Genomic DNA, 23677 nt, shown 5'->3' with positions numbered 1-23677 from the left:
CCTGAGGCAGCACTTTGCCTCAGGGAGATGTGCGCTCTTTTGCACGCATGCGCGAAAGAGCGTACTCTGACAGTTGGGGAATTTCCCCCCTCGCCCCCCCAGCACAGGAAGTGCATACCTTACTTCGCCCGCCCACTTAAAATGGCGGCGACGGCGATCGGCTGCCCGCCCGCCACCGAGCTATTGGGGCCCGCCTGCCCATCAAGTGCAAAATTCTGCCCATAGTTGCTGCTTCAGTCTTGAAGTGATTTTCTTAAAATTTGTTCTTGGGATGCGAGCGTTGCTGGCAAGGCCAGCATATTTTACCCATCCCTTATTACCCTTGAGAAAGTGGTGGTGAGCTATATCCTAGAAGCGCTGCAGTCCATGAAGTGTAGATACACTCTCAGTGCTTTTTTTCTGTAGCGGTTTGATACAGCTGAGTGATTTGCTAGACCATTTCAGTGGACAGTTAAGAGTCAACCAAATTGTTGTGAATTTGGAGTGACACCTAGGCCAGACCAGGTAAGGATGGCATATTTCTGCCCCTGAAGGATATTAGTGAATTAGATGGGTTTATTTTTAATAACTATCAATAGTTTCATGGTAACCATTACTCAGTCTAGCATTTTATTCTAGATTTATTAATTGAATTTAAATTCCCCAGCTGCCAAAATGGGATTTGAACTCAACTCTCCACAGCATGAGTCCAGGTCTCTGGATTACCAGTCCAGAAACATTACCATTTTACTACCATTCCCCTCCCATGCATTACATTGCCTCACAACTTGTGAAAGAAAGAAATTTTTATGTTCTCTGTCCTAAATCTCTTACATTTAATCTTATATTTATGCCTCTCATTCTAAAGCGCTTCCCTATTGGAAACAATCTATTTATGATACATCTGCTCTGTAATCCAAGTGATGCAGTAAAAATCAGTAATATTAAATACAATGGAAAAACACTATTAGGGAACTTATTGCATTGCCTTGTAATTTTAACCACCTCTATCAATTCACATCATCAATTCCAGTCAGGCAGTACTTTGCTTGCACTGCCAATCTGTAATTGCCATGCCAAACAGAGTTTGCAGAAGAGTCATATTGGACTTGAAACATTAACTCTGTTTCTCTCTCCACAGATGTTGCTAGACCTACTGAGCTTTTCCAGCACTTTCTGTTTGCATTTGTATCATTCCTATGTTTGCCTATATATATGCACTGAGCTTGCCCTGAAGTAAAACTGAAAGGTTTACAGAGCATGCAGGCATTAGTGCTCATACTGTCCAAATACTTAAAATTAACAACACGCAAGTTAAAAAGTGTCCAGCAGACCCAATGATTATTTGCTCCTTTGCCAAGTGCTAGTCTGACACACTGGACTCAAAGTGGCCTTTGTTTCACTGCCTGAACCTATTTGTATTTCCAGATCCAGATCATTAATTAGCATGGCTCAAGAATTGCCCTCAGTGCAGGCCCGTACCTTAGCAATTACCTGAGCCCACAACCAGTAACAGAAATTTAGCTATTGCTGTAGACCTTGCCCCAATATACCTTCATTTGCATTGGAAGGAAGAGAAATCAATATATTCAAATGTCAAAGACATGAATTTTTGCCAACACTAGCTGTCTCCTTGCAGCATCATTAAACGTTTCTGGATATCCGAAAAGATTGATGGCAGCCTATTCTCTGATCCTCTGGTCTGAGGAGCTTAGGTAACCTCAAATGGCTAATTTCTCTGGGTGAATCCACTCTTTACAATGCCTCCACAATATTTACAATTACTTTTAAATGCCTGTACCTATTTTAGGCATAAGCTTCCTAACCATTGCCAAGGATGCCACTCGACCCAGCGTAAGGGGGGACTGCGACAATTTTCTCTGTCTAAAGCCCCAGGGCTAATTCAGGTAACTGCTAAAGCAAGGAAGATTGGCCCAAAGAGCTTTTATTTGCATGTTTACTGAACATATAATTTTAGTGATCAGTTATCTACTAAATCTTTCCATGAAAATGCAATTTCAAATGTTAGTAACTTGTGGGTCAGAACTACACTGCGTAATAAGCAAATCTTTGTCCCCTATTTTAATGAAGATTTCTACTAGTTTATTGGAATTGTGTTAACAGATTTTTCAGAGTAGATTTTCATGTGAACATAATAACACACCGTATTACTTCAACCCCTCTGAAATATTAAACCAGTTGGCAGTCTACACCCCATCAGATTAGTTCCAGTGGCACCTTCAGATAACTTGGTCATTGAGGGAGATCAGTTCTTCCTAGGCTCAATCTCTTTTCTGTGTTATATCTTAGTAGCAAACAGAAAGCTACGTACAATTGATTCGTTGCTGGTGAAAGACTGAAGATCAGATGCTGTCACATTATTCATAAAGAGTCCCAGATATTGAGCAAACCAAGCAGTGGAGTTCAGGACTGGATCATTAACATTGTAGCATTTTGGTTTGGGCTCTGTTACACAAAGTGAACAAAATATTAGAATGGTGATTAAAGAATGGTTTATAGAAATTAAAATTCAATTCAATCCTGTTTCTTTCAATCTATAATGATAATAATAATAAAATAATATGCAGTTTTTGCCTGTCCAGGCTGTTTTGATTGGTCAGTTTAAGGAGTGCATCTGTTGGTTAAGACCTTCGCCTTTTATTCCAGGTAGCTTCTTTCAAATGGATCAAAAGTTGTAACATTGAGTGCACTGCATACTTTATTGGTACAATATAATGTTACAGTAAGGAATACATCTGTTGGTGAGTTGATTTAGTAGGCGGTGCTTAGATTTAGTTTCCGGTGCCATTTATGATGGGAGTAGTAGAAATAAAATCTTGGGGAGAATATTCCCCATGTCGGGCAGGCCAAGCGGGAGCCAATTAAGGCCTGCCCAGCGTAATGCGCAACTCCCAAGGATAGCAGGAGTGGGCACACAGCAGTGGACTGACCGCCGGGTCCAGTGGTGACCCGGCAGCCTGTTTAAATGAAGCGCTGGCAGCCTTTGCAAGGCTGCTCATAATGGCAGGTAGAAGAATGGCAAAGGGCTTCTGGTGAGCAGGGAAGTCCGGAGGGTAGGCCAGCGGAGCAGGCCAGGCTGGAGGGTAGGCCAGCGGGGCAGTGTGCCCTCATTTTACTTTTGAGTGCCTAGCTGCCCTCCTGGAGGAGGTGGCAGCACGACGGGGGGCCCTGCTTCCGAGGGACGGGAGGCAGAGACCCCCCCACCTGACCAAACGTGCCTGGGAGGAAGTGGTCGAGACTGTGAGCTCCCATGATGTTGTGTGATGCATGTGGATTCAGTGCCGCAAGAGATTCAACGGCCTCCTGCACTGGGGAGGGGTGAGTACCATGTTGGCAGAGGTCACTTAATGCAGCCGTCAGCCTTTCCCGCCCCCCACAACCCCCCAGCCTGAGATGGGTTCTGCACCCGCAGCATGTGTGTCACTGACACCCAGATTATAGATTTGGGGGCAAACTCAAGGATCTGCACCTAGGCACAGTGCTGGAACTGTGAAGCACGTCAAAGTCAGGGTGCTAGCATGCTGGGAGGGGAGCTTTCCGGTGGTGGGGCACCAATCCATCTGCTGGCCTTTGCGTTCCACATGCTTGTGTCTCCTTGCTTTGCAAGGTTAGACCGTGTGCTGCCAAGCGTGATGGAGGCAGAATTGGACAAGGGGGGATCAGCCCTGGCTTCTTTGTATGAGTGTGCGGCGGCTGGGGGGTGACAAAGCACTAGAGCCCTGCAATGTCCCACTCTGGTTGGGTTGGCAGGGATGCGATGGGAATTCAGGTGCAGGCTGGACTAATCAATGCTCTTCTCTTCTTTTCAGGAGAAGACTGCGCACAATTCCACCGAGCGGATGTGGACTGGCGGAGGCCGGGCCCAGTTGGTCATTGTGACTTAATTTGAGCAACAGGCCATGGATCTGGAGAGGCACCATGCGCCCAGGTCAACTGGTGGCAGTGAGTCTGGGGTGCCACGGGGAGGTATGTTTGCGGAGCACTGAGGTCACCATGTGTGTCCCAGCAACCATGGCACTGCTGAATGCTCAGTGATTGAAGTCTGCAATATGGGTTGACCATTGATTATGGAAGGATGAGCGCGTAATGATCTGGGGGACAGGCATGCACACTGACATTGTCTCCACTTTAACTAATCAAATGTCCTTGTTCTTCCTTTCAGCACCACCGGAGCAGGGCCAGGAGGAGGAGGCAGAGGGCCCTGACCATTTTGACTCACCAGCATCACACCTGGCATCTCTGCCAGGCTGGCACTAGCTCAGATACTAGCACCTCGGTGGGAGTTAGAACATCGGCTAGTGTCCCGGGGCACAGCGGTGAGGGCACTTCACAGTCGCTGGGGTAGCTGGTAGAGACAGAGAGTGCCCATGGTGTCAGCAGTCAGGGGACTGCAGGGGACCTGGCACATGCTCAGTCGGTGCCTGATGATGTGCCTCTGGAGTTGTCCGCTATGCAGCAAGGACATGAAATGTGGCCGGGAGTGCGGGAGCATCTGGGGGAGATACATGAGGCTATCCTTGGCTTGGTTTCCATGGTGGAGGAGTCTACGCAGATGATCACCGACGCAATGAGCCACATGTCCAAGCGCCATGTGTCCTCCATGGAGAGAGTGGCGACTCTTGTGGAGAGCCTCCTCCAGGAGACCCATCAGGGTTTCCTGGGGATGCACTTGGACCAGCAAGCCCTCAGATCAGCATTGACCTCAGCTGGTCAGTGCCAATGTGGGAGATGGTGTGGGCACCAAGTTTCCCAGCCCAGTGCCCATGCATCCACGGTGTGCAGGGAGGTCCGAAGCAAACTCACGTCGGTGCAGCAGCTGCCTGTCGTCTCTGCGGGCACCTCTTAGGGCGCTCCGGATGAGGGCAGCAGCTCCTCTGCCCCTCTCCGTAGCATCTGGTGAGGCTGCGATGACTGGGGAGATGCCAGCTGTGGAACTGGCAGATCCCTCCCAGGTGAGGCCAGCACAGGCTTCACGGGCCAGAGGGCGACTGCCAAGGTCATCGAGGCCAACAGGACAGCAGAGTCAGCAGCTGTCTCAGATGCCACTCACAGCGTTGGGGCAGCACCAAGATGTAGCACCCGGAAACGTAAACATAAGGCACCTTAGGCACACCATGGGTTTATCACTGCTGCTTTTGTGTTGGCCCGAGATGAGGTCTTTATGATTTGCTTTGAACTGGAACACCCTTGTCATTTTGTTTCACTGGGCAACATTTTCCCCCTGTCCGGGGGAATGTGTGGGAGCGGGCGCGGGTAGGCGGGTTCCCGATCGGCGCCCCCAATTGGGGGCGTGCTGCCATTTTACGTGGGCAGGCCAATTAAGGCCCACCCAGCGTGACGTCCACCAGGAAGCACTATACACTCCCTATACAGGTGGGGGAGGATTCCCTTTGTCGGGAGTGCGTTCCTTCGCACATGCGCGCGAAAGAGCGCGCAGATCTTCCTGAAGTGCTGCCTTAGAAAGATCAGCTCAGATTTGAAACTTCAGATAAAGATGAGAGAAAAATTTCGCTGTCGTATCCCCTCATGTGACACTGTCACACGAATTGGGACATGTCCATAACTTTAATTTTGAAATATTCCGAGATTTTTTTTAATCACTCATGGAACTTCATCCCACACGTGGATGAGGTTTCATGATTTTTCAGAAGCCCACCAGGGCTCCCGGCCTGCCCATCCAACCTTAATGGTTTCAATTAGTTTTTTAATGGCCTTAATAGGCCGTTGACAGGTCGACGGACGCGCAGCCGAGTCGGCTGTGTGCCCACTGACCTGAAAATCGAAATGACGCGAGGTGACATCGGGATGCACGCCCGACGTCACCCCACGTCATTTTGCACGCCGGTGAGCAGGCCTTGCCCCCGCTCACCGAACAGAAGATTCTGCCCATTAAGTTTCTTTGCCTGTGATATTAAATTCAGACATGTGACCATGGCTGAGGGTGCCTCTTTTCTTCTGCATGTGTATGGTTTCCAAAAATGTTAGGAGTGCTTTGTGGGACATTCAGCTTTATTAACAAGGCCTTCAGTTACTATTCCTAACCTGGAAGATTTGGCACATAGGTATAGAGTATGGAGTCTACAGCCCAGGCTTAATCCTGGAGGTCCATCTGTGGTGTGCTAGCTGAAGGTTCGTTGGATTAAAGCCTGCTGGGTGTTCCTGCCTCCCTGGTGTATGCCCGGGTCAGCGTCTACCCCCTCAGCATTTCCCTGTGCATGCTCATCCTCAAACTCACTGCTGGACTCATCGTGTGCAGCCGCAGCCACTGCATCGACATCTTCATCGTCCACTGCGTCCTCCCTTTCCAGCGCAAGATTGTGGAGAGTGCAGCATGCAACCACTATCACCGAGACATGATCTGGGGGGTACTCGAGTGCGCCCCCGAGCGGTCCAGACATCGGAAGCGTATCTTTTGAAGACTGATGGTTCTCTCCACTGCAGCCCTTGTGGAGGGGTGACTCCTATTGTACCGCTGCTCAGCTTCTGTTCTTGGATGGCGGAGAGGCATCATGAGCCACCTTCTGAGGGGATAGCCCTCGTCACCCAGCAGCCATCCATCTATCCGGGCCAAAGCACTGAAGAGCCCTGGCACCTGGGAGTGTCTGAGGATGTGGGTGTCATGGCAGCTGCCTGGGTAACTTGCACAGACTTGTAAAATCAGCATCCTGTGATCACACACTATCTGCACGTTCATGGAGTGGAAGCCCTTCCTGTTGACGAAGGCACCGGCTCACCTGCTGGCGCCTTGATGGCCACATGTGTACAGTCTATTGCATCCTGAACATGGTGGAAGGCAGCAATCGCTGTGAAGCCTCTGGCTCGCTGTGTCTGGCTCGTCTGGTCCCAACGGTAGTGGATGAAGGTCAATGCACGCCTAAACAGAGCGTCTTGACACAAGTGTGGACAGCTGATTGGGTGACACCGCAAAGATCACCCACCGACCCCTGGAAGGAGCCAGAGGCATAGATGTTGAGGGCAGCTGTGAATTTTAAAGCCACTGGCATGGGGTGTCCACCCATACAGTTAGCGGAGATCTCAAGCCCAATCATCTGACAGATATAGTTGACTGTCTCCCTTGAGAGACGGAGCCTCCTTTGGCACTGCACCTCAGACACATTGAGGTAGCTGCTTCACCGCCTGTATACCCTGGCAGCAGGATAGTGGCGTCTTCTGCGGCCCCTTCCACCTTGGTCTACCTTTTGACCCTGCTCCCCTTGTGCCTGCAACTGTCCTCCCAAAGGTGAATCCCCCGGAGGCTGAATGTGCACTCCTGGCCTCCTCACCCCCCTCCTCAGAGGAGGTGCCTCCAGTGGAGAGTTCAGCTCCCATTCCCAGGCTATGGGAAGGCTTCCTGAAACCTGCAGGCCCAAAAAAAATTCCTCACTGCAGAGTGCTGACCTGAGGGTTAAGAGTCCAGACAAAGCAGCTGTTTGAAGTATTGCAGATCACGCAGGCAAGTTTCAAAAACTTTGAAAAATTAATACTTGAAAGACCACACTTGCGAGCCCTCTTATCCTGCCCGTGGATGAGGTTCATACAAATGTGTCCTACCCGCCTGCCCGTTGCGCCTGTCCACCGACCCGAAGATTGCATGGGAGCCGAAAAATTTGCATCGATTGGTGAGTGAAGGGCCTTAAGTGGCCCTTTAATTAATGACGGGTGCGCAGTGGATAACATTGCGTGCCTGCCCAACAAAATATCGCAATGGCGCGCGATGACGTTGGGACGTTTGCCTGATGTCACCGCGCGTCATTTTATGCGCAGACGTCTGGGGCACGCCAACAGGAAAATTCTGCCCTAAGAAGAAATTTGATAGAGATGTTCAAAATTTTAAGGGGTCTTGACAGAGTAGAAAGAGAGAAACTGTTTCTGTAGGTGGAAGAATCAAGAACCAGCAATCATTTAAGATGATTGGCAAAAGAAGCCACAGCAACACGACGAAAATTTTTTAATGCAGCGAGTGGTTAGGATCTGGAATGCACTGCCTGAGAATGTGGTGAAGGCAGGGTCAATGCAGGGCTTCAAAAGAGAATTGGATAACTATCTCAGGAGAAAGAAAATTTTGAAGGGCTCCAGGAAAAGGTGGAGGAGTGGAACTAAGTGAGTCACTCTTTCAGAGATCCAGCATGGATACGATGGACCAAGGGGCCTTTCTGTGCTGTCACCATTATATGATTCTGATAAGTTGCTTGAGGCATAGTAAATTGCAGCCCTGTATGACCCATGTGTCACTGACTACAAATGGTGCTTTGTGAATGAATTATATGAGGTCGGTGCATGTATTATTCATTTCTTTGCTGTACAAATATTTCAATGAGTAAACATTATGATATTCATAAGACTATATATCAGAATCAAATAGCCTCTATCTCAGACTAAATAAAGCTAACTTTACTTTGTTTAGACATAGGTTAGAGCCCAGGAGAATAGCAGGGAAAGTTGCTGTCAGCATTGATCTGTAATTGGCATGTAGCTGAGCAGTCAGTAATACAAAATCTCACCATGTTTGAGCCTTGCAGTACAAAACTAATTTCCCTGCATGTAACCTTAAAATCTACCCTATATAAACTAGAAATTGGATTGCTAACATCTGATAAATTAATTTGGTGGCTATATCCTGTTTACTGAACAATGTGTTCCTTTCACATTATTTTAATTCCACGCATTGCATACAAGATGCATACAATACATACCTTGTTGTAGATAAACTTTGATGCCACTGTAGATTTCCTTCTGTTTGTCTGAGGTAAAATCACTGTAACGAGTATTCAGTGTTCTCACACTAAATGTAAAATGTAATTTTTTAACATCTAAGCATTTGAGTTTTTACAATTAATTTCTAAAGTTCAAGCAATATAATTGAACTGATCCCTGTAACATCATCAGAAAAGAATAACTGCATAATCTACTGTATTTTTACTTTCTTACACATGTCCATGGGACCTGCAATTCCTCTTCTGCCAGAAGTGTGAAGAGTTAAGAGATTGGTCGTCAATCTGCTGAGCCCTAGGCCTTCTCTGAAATCTCACGATGAGGGCATCTGCCTATGAAGGGTGGGCACCCACCCACTGGGGCAAATTAGTAGGGGAAGGGAAGAATATTAAGGATGTTAACCATGTTGTCTAAGGATGCCGCACATGAAAAAATGGTCAATAACTCAAAGTTGCTCCTTTTCCAATCTGTGATCACTTGTCATTGGGTAACTGGTATTTGAGTTACTTGCAGACTCTAGCTCCACTATGACCTAGATCTGGCATGCTGGCATGTCTCTAACATGTAGGCAAACTTAGTGCTAGAGGGAGGGTGGATGCAATAGAGTCAGAACCAGCAAGACTTTTGACGGACAACTTTAATTCACTATTCCTGCCTCTTCTGATGTATTTGAACTGAGGGGCCAGGGATGGGAGCAGTGATGGCTTCTTTTTCCAGCATCATTTGATACCACAATAAAAAGGGACAGAGATCTGACAGAACTGCCCCATATTCCGGCCCACACACTCCCATTGCTCCAAGAATGAACCCAGCAATTTCAGATTCATCATGAGTTAAAAAAAAAAAATTTGTCTGTGTGAAGGACTAAGTAGTTTAGAAATGTTATAAGGGATTGTTATCACAGCAACCGACAACTGATCAATGAGCATGTAATCAAATTTCAACAATACTCAATTTGCATCTTCTCCTCAGAGGTGACACAATCAGATATTTTAAAAATCATAACATTTGAAAGATGTTTTTGCGTCTGTTAATTAATAGAGATTAATTTCTCAGTTAGTCAACAACTCCATTATCGTATCATATGATTACCAGGATGGTGGAAGGTGAACTAGATGGGCCTTAGGAATTTTTAGATTATAAAAGACCATGTAAAATCAATTTGCAGTATTCTGTTTTTCACTATATGACTGGTGATATAAAATGGACCATAACTTTGATCAGTAGAATCAATATTGAAAATGTAAACAATGTTCTTAGATCAGGAGTATGCACATCGTTGTGTCAGGAAATCAATTCATTGCTATGGAAGAGATTAGTAAGTGATTTTGCTGCTGCACATACTTAAAATGGAGCATGAATAAATTCAACATGAACTACATCAAGATAATAATAATTATGCTTTGAATTCTTATAGGTGACATATATATTCTAGTTATTGAATGAAGTATGCCACATGTAGCTATGGAAAATCATTATGAGAGTCCAGTATTGTTCAGGTTAACCTGGAGTTACAGTACAAGGAATAATTAGCAATGATTTAGCTCTGTGAAACTGATTTGATTGTAACTTTGATGACTCCGTAAAGAATAAGCTAATGTTTCTGAACAATTGGCACAGAATAATGGTAGAATTTATTAACATAAAATAGATTATAAATGGATATGACTATAGTTACATTTTCCTGTAAGGAAGGCACTGGACTCGAAGGGTTTTGTTGGAAGCCAGGAGGTCAGTGGTGATGAAAGACAGATAGGGACTTAGTCTGGCATTAAGCCATTCACCCTGTTCTGTGTCATTGAGTACAGGCAAGCTGTTGACAAACTGAGGCCATAGGCCCTCTATGATGCTGGTTCGTTTAGCATCTGTCAGATTATCCTGAAAAAGAAATAGGAAATGAGTTTGTTACCGTTTTAGATACATAAAATTACAAAACAGATGGTCTAAGTTTACTATATTTGGTGTTTGTTTCAAGCAGAGGCTGATATTTAAATTATTGAATTTTCTTTAGCAATGACCCAAGAGAAGCCAACTCTCACTCAATATATATATACAAATGAACTACAGCAATTAGCCATGTTTTTGAGAGAGGGGGCCAGCATTCCTTATACTATTTTTAACCACTCCCTCTTAGGGACAGGGATGGTTACAGCTGTGGCTTTAGACCGCTCTGTGGAGAGATTCCCCCTCCTTGCTGACAGCTTGACAGCTGTGGCCTCTTCTTATTTCTAAACTTTTTAAAAGGTCTTCAGAGGGAGCCTCTTTCATATACCTCCATCAACAGCTTCCACCTCTGATGGTGAATCTGCTGATGTATCAGGACTGGAGGACCTTCTATTGGCCCTCCAGAATCAGGAGATCTTTCTGACCTTAAAAATCACAGCGTGCATATTTGATGATGGTAGTTTGTGTGACATGCTTAAGTGCAGAAAAAAGTTCAAATGATTTTGCCTGTGTTGGGGAGCTTGGATGCAAACAACACAATGTTATAATTTGATTTTGTGCTCAATGTACTGTGATGTCTAAATCTTGCATCATGTGGAATCATTAGAAATTAGCCTCCAATCGTTCATATATCTGAGAGTTTTGTGGGTATGACAGGTAAGGAAGCTAAAGTTGGTAATCCTCAAGGTGCTCTGCTAAACTTTGTGGGGTTGAACTCTATACACGGGTTCTCTCAGTTCTCTCCTGCAACTTTGGTGTAAGATCCCTGGAATTCCCAGAAAAACGGCATTGCAAAAATTTAAGTTCATAACATGAGATCATAAGAAATAAAAGTAGGAGTAGACCATTTGACTCCTCAAAGCTGCTTCACCATTCAATAACATAATGGCTGACCTGACTGTGGCCTTAACTCCACTTTCTTGCCTGCCTCTCCCATAACCCTCGACTCCCTAGTAGATGAAAAATCTCACCAACTCAGCTTTGAATATATTCAATGACCCAGCTTCCACTGCTTCCTGGGGTAGAGAATTCAAGATTAATGACCCTCTGAGAGAAGAAATTCCTCTCTGTCTTACATGAGATCCCCTTTATTTTGAAACTGTGCCCCCTAGTTCTAGATTCCCCAGCGAGGGGAAACATCCTCTCAGCAGCTAGCCTGTCAAGCCCCCTCAGAAATTTATATGTTTCAATTGGACCACCTCTCATTCTTTTAAACTTCAATGAATATAGGCCAAATCTGCTCAACATTTCCTCATAAGACACCCCTTCATCCCAGGAATCAGCCTAGTGAATCTTCTCTGAACTGTCTCCAAGACAAGTAAGTAAGGAGGTCAAAAACTGTATTGCAGTACTCCTGTGATTCTAAAGCTTTAAATAACACTGGCAACTCACATCTCGTGTCTTTTGGTTGAACTGATCCACAAATGTTGCCAGATTTTGGATGGGTTGGTAATTCGTTAACACCATTATCAGAATATTGTTGTCGTCAATGAATCCAGGCCTGCTGAACAAATCAGCAAAATCACTGGGATCAGCGGTATTAAACACCTGTAACAACACAATAGGGAAATTCTTAACCTTTTTGCGACAGACTGTATGAGGCAATTAGAAGTAAAGGCTGTGCTGGACGTTGAACAAACTGGGCAATGTCAAAGTATTCTCCAATAGCATAGTGCTTCTGTGCGGACGTCACATTGGGCGGGCCTTAATTGGCCTGCCCACGAAAAATGGTGGCGTGCCTCCGATCGGGGGCACCAATTGGAGGGCCGCACGCCCACGCCCACTCCTGCACATCCCCCCCGATGGGGGGATAATGTTGCTCGTCATATCCAATGTGCATCCATAAGTGTTTTTATTAAAAAGTAGTAAATGGAAAAGAATTTCTGCTCAATTACCCCAGTAATATCAGTGCATTTTGCGTGGAATCAACCAAACCAGTGGAAAAGATTGGGAATTTAAAATGAGATTTTAATACCCAAAAATACTTATGCTCAAGTCTCTGCATTTTTTTAATGATGGTTCAAGATTCAATTCACTCAGATCAAACCCCACCCACAAAACTGGTCACACCACTGTGTCGACATTGCTTGATTCTGCTGACCGTGCTGGTTAGAATGGTTCGTCAAATTGCACTAATTTTCTTAGGCACACAGGCACAGTTACCATATATCAAAAACACTGAATTTACTAAGAAACCAACTGGTGTACACCAATGCAAGTAGTAAATGGTTTAGTATAGCTTTTTTAAAAAGACATTTTAAATGATTTTAAATGAAGTTACTCAAAGGTAAAGGATAGTAGACTTATTAAAAATGCTTATTTTTTGTGATAGATCCATTTTCAGATGTATTAATAAAACTGCACCAGGTTACCACACTTAAATATATCAAGGAATACTTCTTGATAGAAAGTAAACAATTATGTTTTATTTCTCTGCCTGATTGCACTGATTCATGAAAGATTTTGTGTTTGGATTATGCAAAATATTTTTAGTGGAAAGTTGAACTGGAACCTAACCAATGCAATTTCAAGCACATTTTGGGCAGTTTCCCATTGTATGTGTGAAGTGCAGTTGGGCGGTGGTGGGGAGGCTGCTATTTCAACAGTGCCTATGGGTTTTCAATATTAATATTAATGTTCAAACATCCAATGACACTTGCACCATGACGTTTATAATAAATTTTTCTATGAATGTGATATTCAAAATAACAATTACACACATAACTTCAGTCATTTATTACAGAAAGTATTAATCCTTGTTCTTGTTCTTTAACAGTTACAAAGCTAAAGACAGGATCTGTAGAAAGATCCTTGCCTCCCCATAAGCTTCTCACTTGGAAAGTTACACATGATACGGAAGACGGTGTTTAAAGAGGCATCAAATGTTTTTTTTCTCCTTAATGCATTTTATTTATGGCTGAATTTACAGAAGGCTACAGAGGTTATTCTGGAAACCAGACTGATCATATGGAAAATTGAAGTGTTTTAAACAGCTTGACTGAGGTGTACACTGGAAGGTCAACTAAGTAACGTCAAACTGAAAAGACACATACCCACCCCACTTGACACTCAAAAGCAAGCTGGTCCCAATTTTACCGTGAAGCGGAGAGGAGGAAGGCTCAGATATTTGCGGAAATGTGGGAGGTCCAGCTCAATTCAGCTGCAGGCTCTCATTAATTTTTTTTACTCCATTTCCTGCCCAGCCAGAATAAGAGGCAGGCCGGCTGCCAGGCGGAAAAGCCTGCAAAAGAAGGATGCAGCCAGGGAGCTGTGGGGACAGTCTCAGCAATCAGAAAAGATTGGAGCATGTCAGGCGGTTGGCAGACCACAGGAGGGAAGCAGATCATGGGATGGGAAGGCAGATTGCTGTAGAAGATTAATTTGGGTGCCTGGGGTGGGGGGAGAGTAGCGCTCCTGCTCCTCTTGACCCACAGCCAGTGCTCCAAATAAAGCGCCTACCTGTTGGATTTGGCAATTCTCACCTCCCGTCAGCTAATAGATTTCCTGAATCCTTATTTACGTATTATAATTAATGGCCACCTCTCCAGAATGGCTTACGTGGCCAAAACACAAAAACACCACAGCTAAACTGGAAGTGGGCACCTTCACAGTGGGTTGCTGTCAAGTTTCACTATTTGCCAATTCAACCCAACCCCCAAAACCCTCTCAGGCCCTTCGTGTTTAAAGTTACCACAGCTGATTTTACCTCCACTGCACGGTTGGAAGGAACAAATGATGATACATCAGACAGAGTTAGAAACTCGGAGAAATTTTCAAATTGGCTGTCCAGGTAAAGGCTGAAACTGTTGTTTTCATAACAGCGAAGAGGGATTGCTAGGGAATGAAAAAGAACTGTAAATGTTTTGGTTATTTTCTAACAAGTACTTGCATAAAGATATTACCTTGTGACTTGGAAACTGTCACCAATTTAGCTGTGTTAATTCAACTGAATAAAGATAAATTCATTTGATAACTAGTCATCAGGATAAACGGGTTGAAAATCCATTACCCTTCCAGCACAGGGGTGTACTAGAAGAGTCAGAAACTACATTGGGATCCAGATATACCAGGACAGCTTGCTGCAGCAATTATCATTGAGAGGTCTGTGGTACCTGAGAGTCCTTCTGTCAGAGCATTCCCCATTTCTGGCCCACAGAGGGACTGCAGTCGGGTTATGACCTTTAAATTGAGCTCTACTTGGGGCCCAGGCTAGGGTCAAAACCTAGACATCTGCAAAGGGACAATGTTTATATTTAAAAGCAGTGCTCTTACAAAGGGGCAGTTTAGCATGGTTTCTAAGGATAGGGAACAGGTATCATGACATTCCCTCTAGCCCAGGAACCTCCACCAGACTTTCTGGCCTCTTTTATTATGGTGCGGCCCTCATTCTGACCCTTGTGGTACAAGTATCTGCCATTGCAATGTAAAATTGGGAATTTCCCCTAGCCCAGGGTGTGCAAAACCTATTATTTGGGCAAAAAGATTTGGTTTAGGCATATTCCCCTCTATTTTCTCTAAAGTTATGGATGTGTATTTATTACAATAACTAGCATTGTTTTAAGCTCAAAATGCTGATTGCATTACCACAACTTATTTTCACAGTACGAGCTTGTGAACAGTGAGTACTGGCATGAATATTCTCTAGTCCATTGGGAATGTTCCATAGAGCAAGTGTTTACCAGTGCAAGTAACTTGATGTTGCTCATTTCCATGTGGAAATCAGCATTTTATTGCCTCCTGCATTTTCATGCTAAATGGCCCAAATTGAGTGGTATGCAGCAGACTGCATGTCTTGGAACAACTGTACAAATTGGTCAAACGTGTCAAATATCTTTCAAATGCAAATTAGAGCAAGGGAGTTAAATTCTGGAGCTCCCAACTCCCCTACCAGACACAATGTTGTTCCCCACTTGCAAACGGTGAGGGTTTTGGAGTTACTAATATCGGACCCTGGAATTCATCATATTGAGGTTGGCCCAGTGGGAGGATGTAGGTGCTCCAAGTTTGGGCCGCTGTCAACTCAACAGTTAAGTGAAACTTGAGGTATGGGGCCTGGGAGGGCCTTGAACTCAGGATTGAGAGTTTCAAAGGAGAGTTTAGGATCTGAACTCAGGATTGTGGGCTGGGTGGACTGACTGGGGCCTCTGTCAGGATTAGTAGACCTGGAGATTGGAACCAGGGTGCAGGAATCAGAGGCAATCAGACATACTTCTGACATGTCTTCCTTCTTTCTTAACCAAGGTTTCCCCCCTAACGTGGTTGACAGGGCCCTCAGCCCTGTCTGTCCCATCTCGCGCGCCTCTGCCCTCACCTTCCCCTTCCTCCCAGAACCATGATAGGGTCCCCTTTGTCCTCACTTTCCTCTACATTCAAAGGATCGGCCTTCGCATTCAAAGAATCATCCTCAGCCATTTCCGCCCGCCAACTCCAGCATGATGCCACCACTAAACACATTTTCCCCTCATCTCCCTGTCAGCATTCCATAGGAACCTTTCCCTCCAGGACACCCTGGTCCATTCCTCCATCACCCCCCATACCTCATCCCCTTCCCACATCACCTTCCCATGCAATTGCAGAAGGTGCAACTCCTGCCCCTTTACCTCCTCACCGTCCAAGGGTCCAAACACTCCTTTCAGGTGAAGCAGTGTTTCACTTGCATCTCCTTCAATTTGGTCTACTGCATTTGCTGCTCCCAGTGTGGTCTCCTCTAAATTGGGGAGACCAAAGTGGGTGACCACTTTGCGGAACATCTTCGGTCCGTCCGTAAGCATGACCCAGACCTTCCTGTCACTTGCCATTTCAACACACCACCCTGCTTTCATGCCCACATGTCTGTCCTTGGTCTGCTGCAATGTTCCAGTGAAGCCCAACGCAAACTGGAGGAACAGCACCTCATCTTCCAATTAGACACTTTACAGCCTTCTGGACTTAACATTGAGTTCAATAACTTTAGACCATGAACTCTCTCCTCTATCTTCACCCCTTTTTAATCCCCTTTTTTATTCATTTTTATTTTTTATTCACATTTTTATTTATTTTTATTCATTTATTCATTGTTTTACCCCCTTTGTTACCCCCCCTCTATCCCATTTTTTATCCTTTTTTCCCCCACCGCCACCCCCTTCCCTCACCCCATCCTCAAAAGGGCCATGTTACTTGTTCCATGTTGTTCTTTCACACACTGCTTACCCTTGTTCTGCTTTTATCACATTCTGCTTTCTTACCTTTACGCCACTATCAGCACCTTTTTTAGCCCTTACCACTACCATTAACACTCCCTTTGTTCTTCAGTTCATGACATCTTTGTCAATCTCTCCTTTGTCCCCACCTATTGCTGGCCTTCTATCTAGCTTCACCTGCTCCACCCTCCCTTAAATGGTATAAATTTCATCACATTTTCACTTCTCTTTAGCTCTAAGGAAGGATCATCCGGACTCGAAACATTAATTCTGTTTCTCTCTCCACAGATGCTGCTAGACCTGCTGAGTTTTTCCAGCATTTTCTGTTTTTGTTTCAGACTTCCAGCATCCGCAGTATTTTGCTTTTCTCTTTGCGATCAGAATAGTGTTGGAGGTAAAGGTTTGCCTTATTTTAAAAATGTGATGTTTAGGGTTAGTTTAGCACTAGCTGCCTCTGCCTCTGGTCAAACTAATGTTGCAACAGAGATCTGAAGCAGGCGCTAGTTCCCTTATTTGCACATGCAAAGGCTGTAACGCAGCAGTTCCCAAAATGTGCGTCATAAGCCCAATTAGATTTGCAGAAACAGTGAATAGATCACAAGAAATAAAATCACATTAATCTCCCGCTCCCTCATATTGTCCCAGCAATGGGAAATAACCAATCACAAGATGAACTCCCGAAGTTTGTCACTTTGATTTGCTGTGGCTCCTCTAATCAGGCATGCTGTGACGTAACTGTGTGTCTATGTCGATATGTCAGAAGTTTCCCACAATGCCACCTTGGGGCAAACGTGATGGAGGCAAACATGAATTTAGTAACCAGCAGCAGCCCAGTCACCAAGGACCTGGGATTTTCATCACACATTTTCATATTTATATGACATATTATATGTTGATCTATAATATGCAAACTTTAATAATTATATACTATATGCTGCTATGCTGCTTCTTCATTACTGTTTTGTTTTTGATGGCATCTGAGGTCACGTTAATTTTCAAGTGTCAAAATGGTGCTATATTGGAAAATAGTTTGGGAAATGCTACCCTAAAGCCTGCTACAGGCACAGATAAAGGAAACCTTTGGTTTGTCCTTATCCAAGTTGGAAGCGTGCACTTTTCCTGTCCACTATTTTGGGACCTTTAGAGACCGTGTAGTGCCTGAAACATGGGCCCTATACGATCCAATTTAAACCCCACCTCTTCATGTTTTGGCAAAGCCCAAACATGAAAAAACCAACATGATCAATATCACACTGAAAGAGTAGGAAATTGAAAAAATTATTGGGCAGTCATACAGTATGAAAAGTTAAGTCTTAAATTACATTGTCTGTTGAACAGAAACAATCACATTTATGAAATTAAACTTAATTTCATTACCTTTAGTATAAGTTAGTATGTTTCGATATATAGCTTCTTGAACACTACTAGTCAGCTGTTGCTTGATTGAGCTCAGTGTTGAGACACTACAAAAAAAACAAATGAATGAGATACATTGATCGCTGTAATTGACAACAGTGTTCTCTTAATATGAAACTGTAGATTTCACAAATTTATGTTCCTAGTTTGGAGTTACTTGCAATGGAAGCATACATTAGAAATTTGTACATGAAGATCATCGGACCCTAAAAAATTAATGGATAGGAAGTTTTAACAGATGGAAAATCCAGCAGGTCGCATGCCCAAAATCCCAGAATGCCTGCAGCAGAAACTCATAAAATGTATCTTCACATTATGAAATAAAGAATTTTTCATGTTGTTGGAATAACTATAGAAGCATAATTGCAATTAGTAACTGATTTATTTTTGGAAAACTTTCCTTGACATCAAAGGGGTTTACTGTAGATGAAGCAATGCCATCAAAATTAAATTCCAAATTTTCCAATACATTCACAATGGTGGTGCAATTAGATTCCTTTTACTCCTCAGCTCCTTGAAAGGTGCTGGTAGTACAGGCAGCTCTCCAGCCATACGGACTTGAGGTGTTGGCTCAGTTTCTTTTTCCAGGCCTGTGGAGCTTTCCCAGGGTTTTCTGTTTTTGCTCCAGTATCCAGTATTATTTGAGAGTCTGGACCATGGGTTATCATAGCTGAGCCTGGTTTTGCATTTATTTGATATTCACGGATTTCCATTTCATAGCAATTGCAATGAGGTGTAGGCTTCATGGCTGAGATTTCCTCAGAGAGTCAAAGGTATACTGCTCCAAATGGCACCAATTAATTCAGCACACTACAGAGCTTTTTTTTTGTGACTGAGGAGAACATTATGTGAAGCATTTATCTATCAAGCTGTCAGGGGATCCAGCTGCTTTAAGACTGGACAGCAACTGACAAAGAGCAAGAGAACAGTTGCCAAGCAATGCAAAGGCAAAGACACAAGTCCCTTTGCCATTAAATTTCAAAGTGTTCTTCGCTGCAACCAAAAGCAGCAAGGCCACGTAAATCAATTTCCCCATTTTTGTACCGAAACAAAAAAAAACTCCACTTACATGATTTGAGATCCATTACAGCTCTCAGTGACAAAAATTAAAGGCACCATGTTTTCAGTGAGTCCTGTGAGTAGTAGTTTCAGCCTTGTGCCAAACCAAATCTGGAGCTCAGTGTTGCTGGCATTCAGAAGAATTGGCTGTGTGCGGTTCAGAACTTCTCGTAGTAAAGCTGTTCGGACACCAGAAGCGAAAACCACATTGTTCTGAAAAAATTTGGGAGGAGAATGCAGAGTGGAGGGAAAAACAGCATTAATTCAAAAATAGGTACGAACTGATAAATCAGTACTGAAAACTGCTTTCAATGTCAAGGGTTTTCAGACACTTCAGTATCCATTGATCCAGTCTCCTTCATAGAAAATTCATGTAGCAGAAGGTGAAATATGTGCTGCAATGTAAATTTTATGATTATGTTTAACATTAATAATTTTACAAAAATAACAATAAATTTGCGCTGCTATGAATGACCTGCGCATTACAACTCTCACAGAATTAAATATTACTGGAGATTCTCTGATGCGCTGTGTTCACAATGATACATACTTTGGAAACTAAACAATTCAACTGGGGATAAAAACAGAAAGTGCTGGAAATACTCATCAGGTCTTTCAGCATCTGTGGAGGGAGAAACAGAGTTAACATTCCGAGTTGAATATGACTTTTCTTCAGAACTCTTCAGGAGTTAACTCTGTTTCTCTCTCTCTGCAGATTCTGCTAAACCCACTAAGTATTTCCAGCACTTTGTTTTTATCTCAATTTTCCAGCAACTGCAGTACTTTGCTTTTAATTCATCAGGGAAACTGCTGAGTGGCAGTGTTTTAAACGCGTAAGGCAGTATTTAATCCAGACGATGGGTGTCTCACTCGCCAGCCAGAGAGCAGCAAATCACCCCCTTTGGGGAAAACCCACCATATTAACTGCCAATTAATTTAATTAACTTAAGTGGCCAGTGGCAGGGCTTTCCTGGGATCAAGGACCGCGGGGCAGATATCCTGCTCCCCAAGAGCTGTCGGCCAACCAGGAGTTAGCAGATGTCCATTGCAGGCAGCACTAGAATGAGTGTTGGCAGCAGCCAGCAATGCGCTCACCAGAGGCTCAGGATTAGCAAGGGACCCCAGGCCATAGGTGAGTGAGGGTTGCATGGGGATCATGGGAGAGGAGTGAGGGGGTTGGCTTTCAGTGAGACCTCCTTCCAAATCCCTTGATCAGGAACTGAGTGCCTTTGAATGAGGAAATCTTCCCTTGACAGTCCACAAGCTAACACAACAGGGTTTGCTTTTCGGGCTTCCCACGTGGCGACCATCCTGCCTACTGTTGGTTGAATACTAGCAGCATTGAGATGAGGCCCTCAAATGGGCATGAATTACCCACTTAAGGGCCTCAATTGACAGCGGGGCAGGAAAGCTTCCCATGAGTCTTCACCTCTTGGACTTAATTGGGGCAGAGGTGGGAAGGCAACGGCGTCCCCATCCAGCACCCTCCCAACCAATTAAATGCCCCCGCCAACCTCCAAACCCACCTCAGGGGAGGGTATTAAATTCTACTCATAGCATTTTTAAAAAGATTACTTGAAACAGTCTACTACCTGACTGGCAGCAGTTCTGAATTTTTCGATGAAATTAGTAACAGTAGCACTAGTGATGCTGTTGAAAAGCTTCTGCACGTCATCAGCGTTAGTCAATGTTCCATTCTTACCAGCAAACTCTCCGAGTTGGGAAGCTGTCAGTAATTCTGCTACATCAAGCTGTGAAATAAGAAAACCCTGAAGACTAATCCTGTTATAGAGATGATCAGAATCCTGCAGGCTAACAAATCACCAATCTTCATAGGGGCACACAAAAAATTGGTTTGGTGCATATATTCTGTTGATTTCTATCAACTTGTAATCATTGAGCTTCCAATTGGTGGTGTAGAAATTATTCTTGGGTGGCCAATGCATTATCACCCATTTTGCGCTACCTTCCACGATAAATTGCTACCCCAGTAAAATTCACTGAGACTTCTATTTAAAATAACATTGTACTCAAGTGCCAATTTATTTTCCATCGTTCTGTCATGTTTGATAAATAGCTGCAGTTAAATTTGGACATTGCAGAAGTTCCATTAACCTTTTTATCATTACATGATACCGCGTGGCATAGGAAAATAGAACATTTTAGTAAATGTAAACTTGTACAGACAGCCATTCGTAGCTTCATTGAGAGAGTAAAAGGCAATTGCACTGTTGAATAGCATCTGTTTACAAATGGGAACTTTATCTTTTGAAGCAAGGAAAACTTCATAAAAACTGGAGACAAAATTAGATGATTTAACCTACTAACCTATTGATACCTTTAAAAAGTATAACTTCATAAAACCTAAGTTGCCACTTATAAAAGACTGCAACACTACAATATCATATGTAGCTATTTAACTGTTGTTATTTAAGTCTTCTTCACATTAAAGATTCAACTAATAATTTCATTCTTATTACAACAAACCCAGACCAGCAAAATCATTTTATTCAGCATTCTACAAGCTTATGATTGGTTCTGTAACTCACTGCATTGAAGTCTGAATTCAGCCTGGTTAAATCCCCTATCTGGACAAATTGACTGAACATTCCCCAATTCATCAGCAGCCAGACTCTGGATCCATTGGTGTTACTGATACAACCAGCATCTGCAGTTGAAGGATAAAAGGAGATTACCTGTGTGCATTCAACATTTTCCAGTTGATTATCCAGAAACATTTCATATCTTATTGTGCTTCTGTCTGATGAATCGCTTAGAATGAACTTCTGCAAGAGCTATGTTTGAATAAGAATTGCTCCGAGTCCATCAGCCAAGCTGGCTCCCTTCAATTGCTATTGCATGACATAAGGTTAGACGATTTGGATTGTTCCATTTGTTTTTTTTGGCAATATTGCTCCCACATATTAACATAAACTACAATTAAAAGGAAAACGTTCGGACAAACATTTCATATGTATATTTTCTCACAGTAACATTTAAAGTGCTTAGAAATTTTCAGATTGATCAAAAAGAAATATATGAAGATAGTGACTATTTAACAAATTAAACTTTCATCACATATTATTCTTGGTTTAAATTAAAATCACTGAACTGTTTCAGTGCAGAAGGAGGCCATTTGGCCCATCCTGTCTGCATTAGCTTTCCGAATGAGCAATTCCCTTTGTGCCATTTTCCTGCCTTTTTCCCGTAACCCTGCACATTCTTCCTTTTCAGATAAGTCTAATTCCCTTTTCAATGCTTCAATTGGACCTGCTTCCACAACACTCAAGCAGTGCATTCCAGATCTTAGCCACTTCCTGCATGAAAAAATGTTTTCTTACATCGCTTTTGCTTCTTTTGCAATTACTTTAAATCTGTGCTCTCTCGTTCTTGATCCTTTCATGAGCGTTAACAGTTTCTCCCTATCTACTCTGTCCACACCCTTCATAATTTTGAATACATCTATCAAATCTCCTCTCAGCCTTTTTTACTCCAAGGAAAACAAACCCAACTTCTCCGATCCATCTTCAAAACTGAAGGTCCTAACCCCTGGAACTGTTGTTGTGAATTTTTTCTGGACTCTCTCCAATGTCTTCACATCCTTCCTAAAGTGCGGTGCCCAGAATTGGACACATACTCCTACTGAGGCTGAGCTAGTGTGTTGTACAAGTTCAACATAACTTCCTTACTCTCGCACTCTATACCCCTATTAAAAAAACCTAGGTTACTGTATGCTTTATTAATCACACTCTCAACCTGCCACCTTCAATGACTTATGCACATATAGACCCAGGTCCCTATGCTTCTGCACTCACTTTTTTTTTAATATTGTCTCTCCATGTTCTTCCTACCAAAATGAATCACTTCACATTTCTCCACGTTGAACTTCTTCTGCCATCTGTCCGCCCATTCCACCAACTTGTCTATGTCCTTTGAAATTCTACTCTATCCTCCTCACAGTTCACAATGCTTCCAAGTTTCATATCATGCACAAATTTTGAAATTGCTCCCTGTACATCCAGGCCTAGAAATTAATATATATCAGGAAAAGGAAGGATCACAACACTGACCCCTGGGGATCTCCACGACAAACCTTCATCCAACCCAAAAAATATCCATTAACCATTATTCGTTGTTTCCAGTCACTCAGCCAATTTCATACCTATATTGCTGATGTCCTTTTTACTCCATGAGATATAACTTTGCTCAAAGCCTGTTGTGTTGCACTGTATCAAATACCTTTGGAATCCATGCACACCACACCAAAGCATTGACCTCATCAGCCTTCACTGTTACCTCTCCAAAAAAACTCCAGCAAGTTAGTTAAACATGATTTTCCCTTAAGAAATCCATGCTGGTTTTCCTTA

General features: G+C 43.5%; 2 protein-coding genes across 2 annotated transcripts in view; both read right to left on the bottom strand.

Moving 5' to 3' along the window:
• The window catches only part of LOC144690297 (uncharacterized), a 152518-nt gene extending 143261 nt beyond the window's left edge, over nt 1-9257 (bottom strand). Inside the window, exons 1-3 of the mRNA XM_078557651.1 lie at nt 9220-9257; nt 8694-8782; nt 2312-2445 (exon numbers count right to left, since the gene is read on the bottom strand). Coding sequence (XP_078413777.1) covers nt 2312-2445; nt 8694-8782; nt 9220-9257 — 261 coding nt within the window. The remainder of the gene's footprint in view (nt 1-2311; nt 2446-8693; nt 8783-9219) is intronic.
• Nucleotides 9258-10325: 1068 nt separating this feature from the next.
• LOC144691239 (uncharacterized) lies at nt 10326-19697 on the bottom strand. Its single transcript, XM_078559285.1, has 5 exons — nt 19321-19697; nt 18213-18298; nt 14363-14490; nt 12049-12204; nt 10326-10590 (listed from the first exon to the last, which is right to left on the bottom strand). The coding sequence occupies exons 1-5, from the start codon at nt 19368-19370 to the stop codon at nt 10387-10389; spliced, it is 624 nt and encodes a 207-aa protein (XP_078415411.1). The 5' UTR covers nt 19371-19697; the 3' UTR covers nt 10326-10386.
• Between the last annotated feature and the right edge of the window lie 3980 nt (nt 19698-23677).

This window comes from Cetorhinus maximus, chromosome 15 (assembly GCF_964194155.1).
Source record: "Cetorhinus maximus chromosome 15, sCetMax3.hap1.1, whole genome shotgun sequence".
Classification (NCBI taxonomy): Eukaryota; Metazoa; Chordata; class Chondrichthyes; order Lamniformes; family Cetorhinidae; genus Cetorhinus; species Cetorhinus maximus.
Note: the sequence above shows the minus strand (reverse complement) of the source record. Positions and strands in the feature narration are given on the sequence as shown.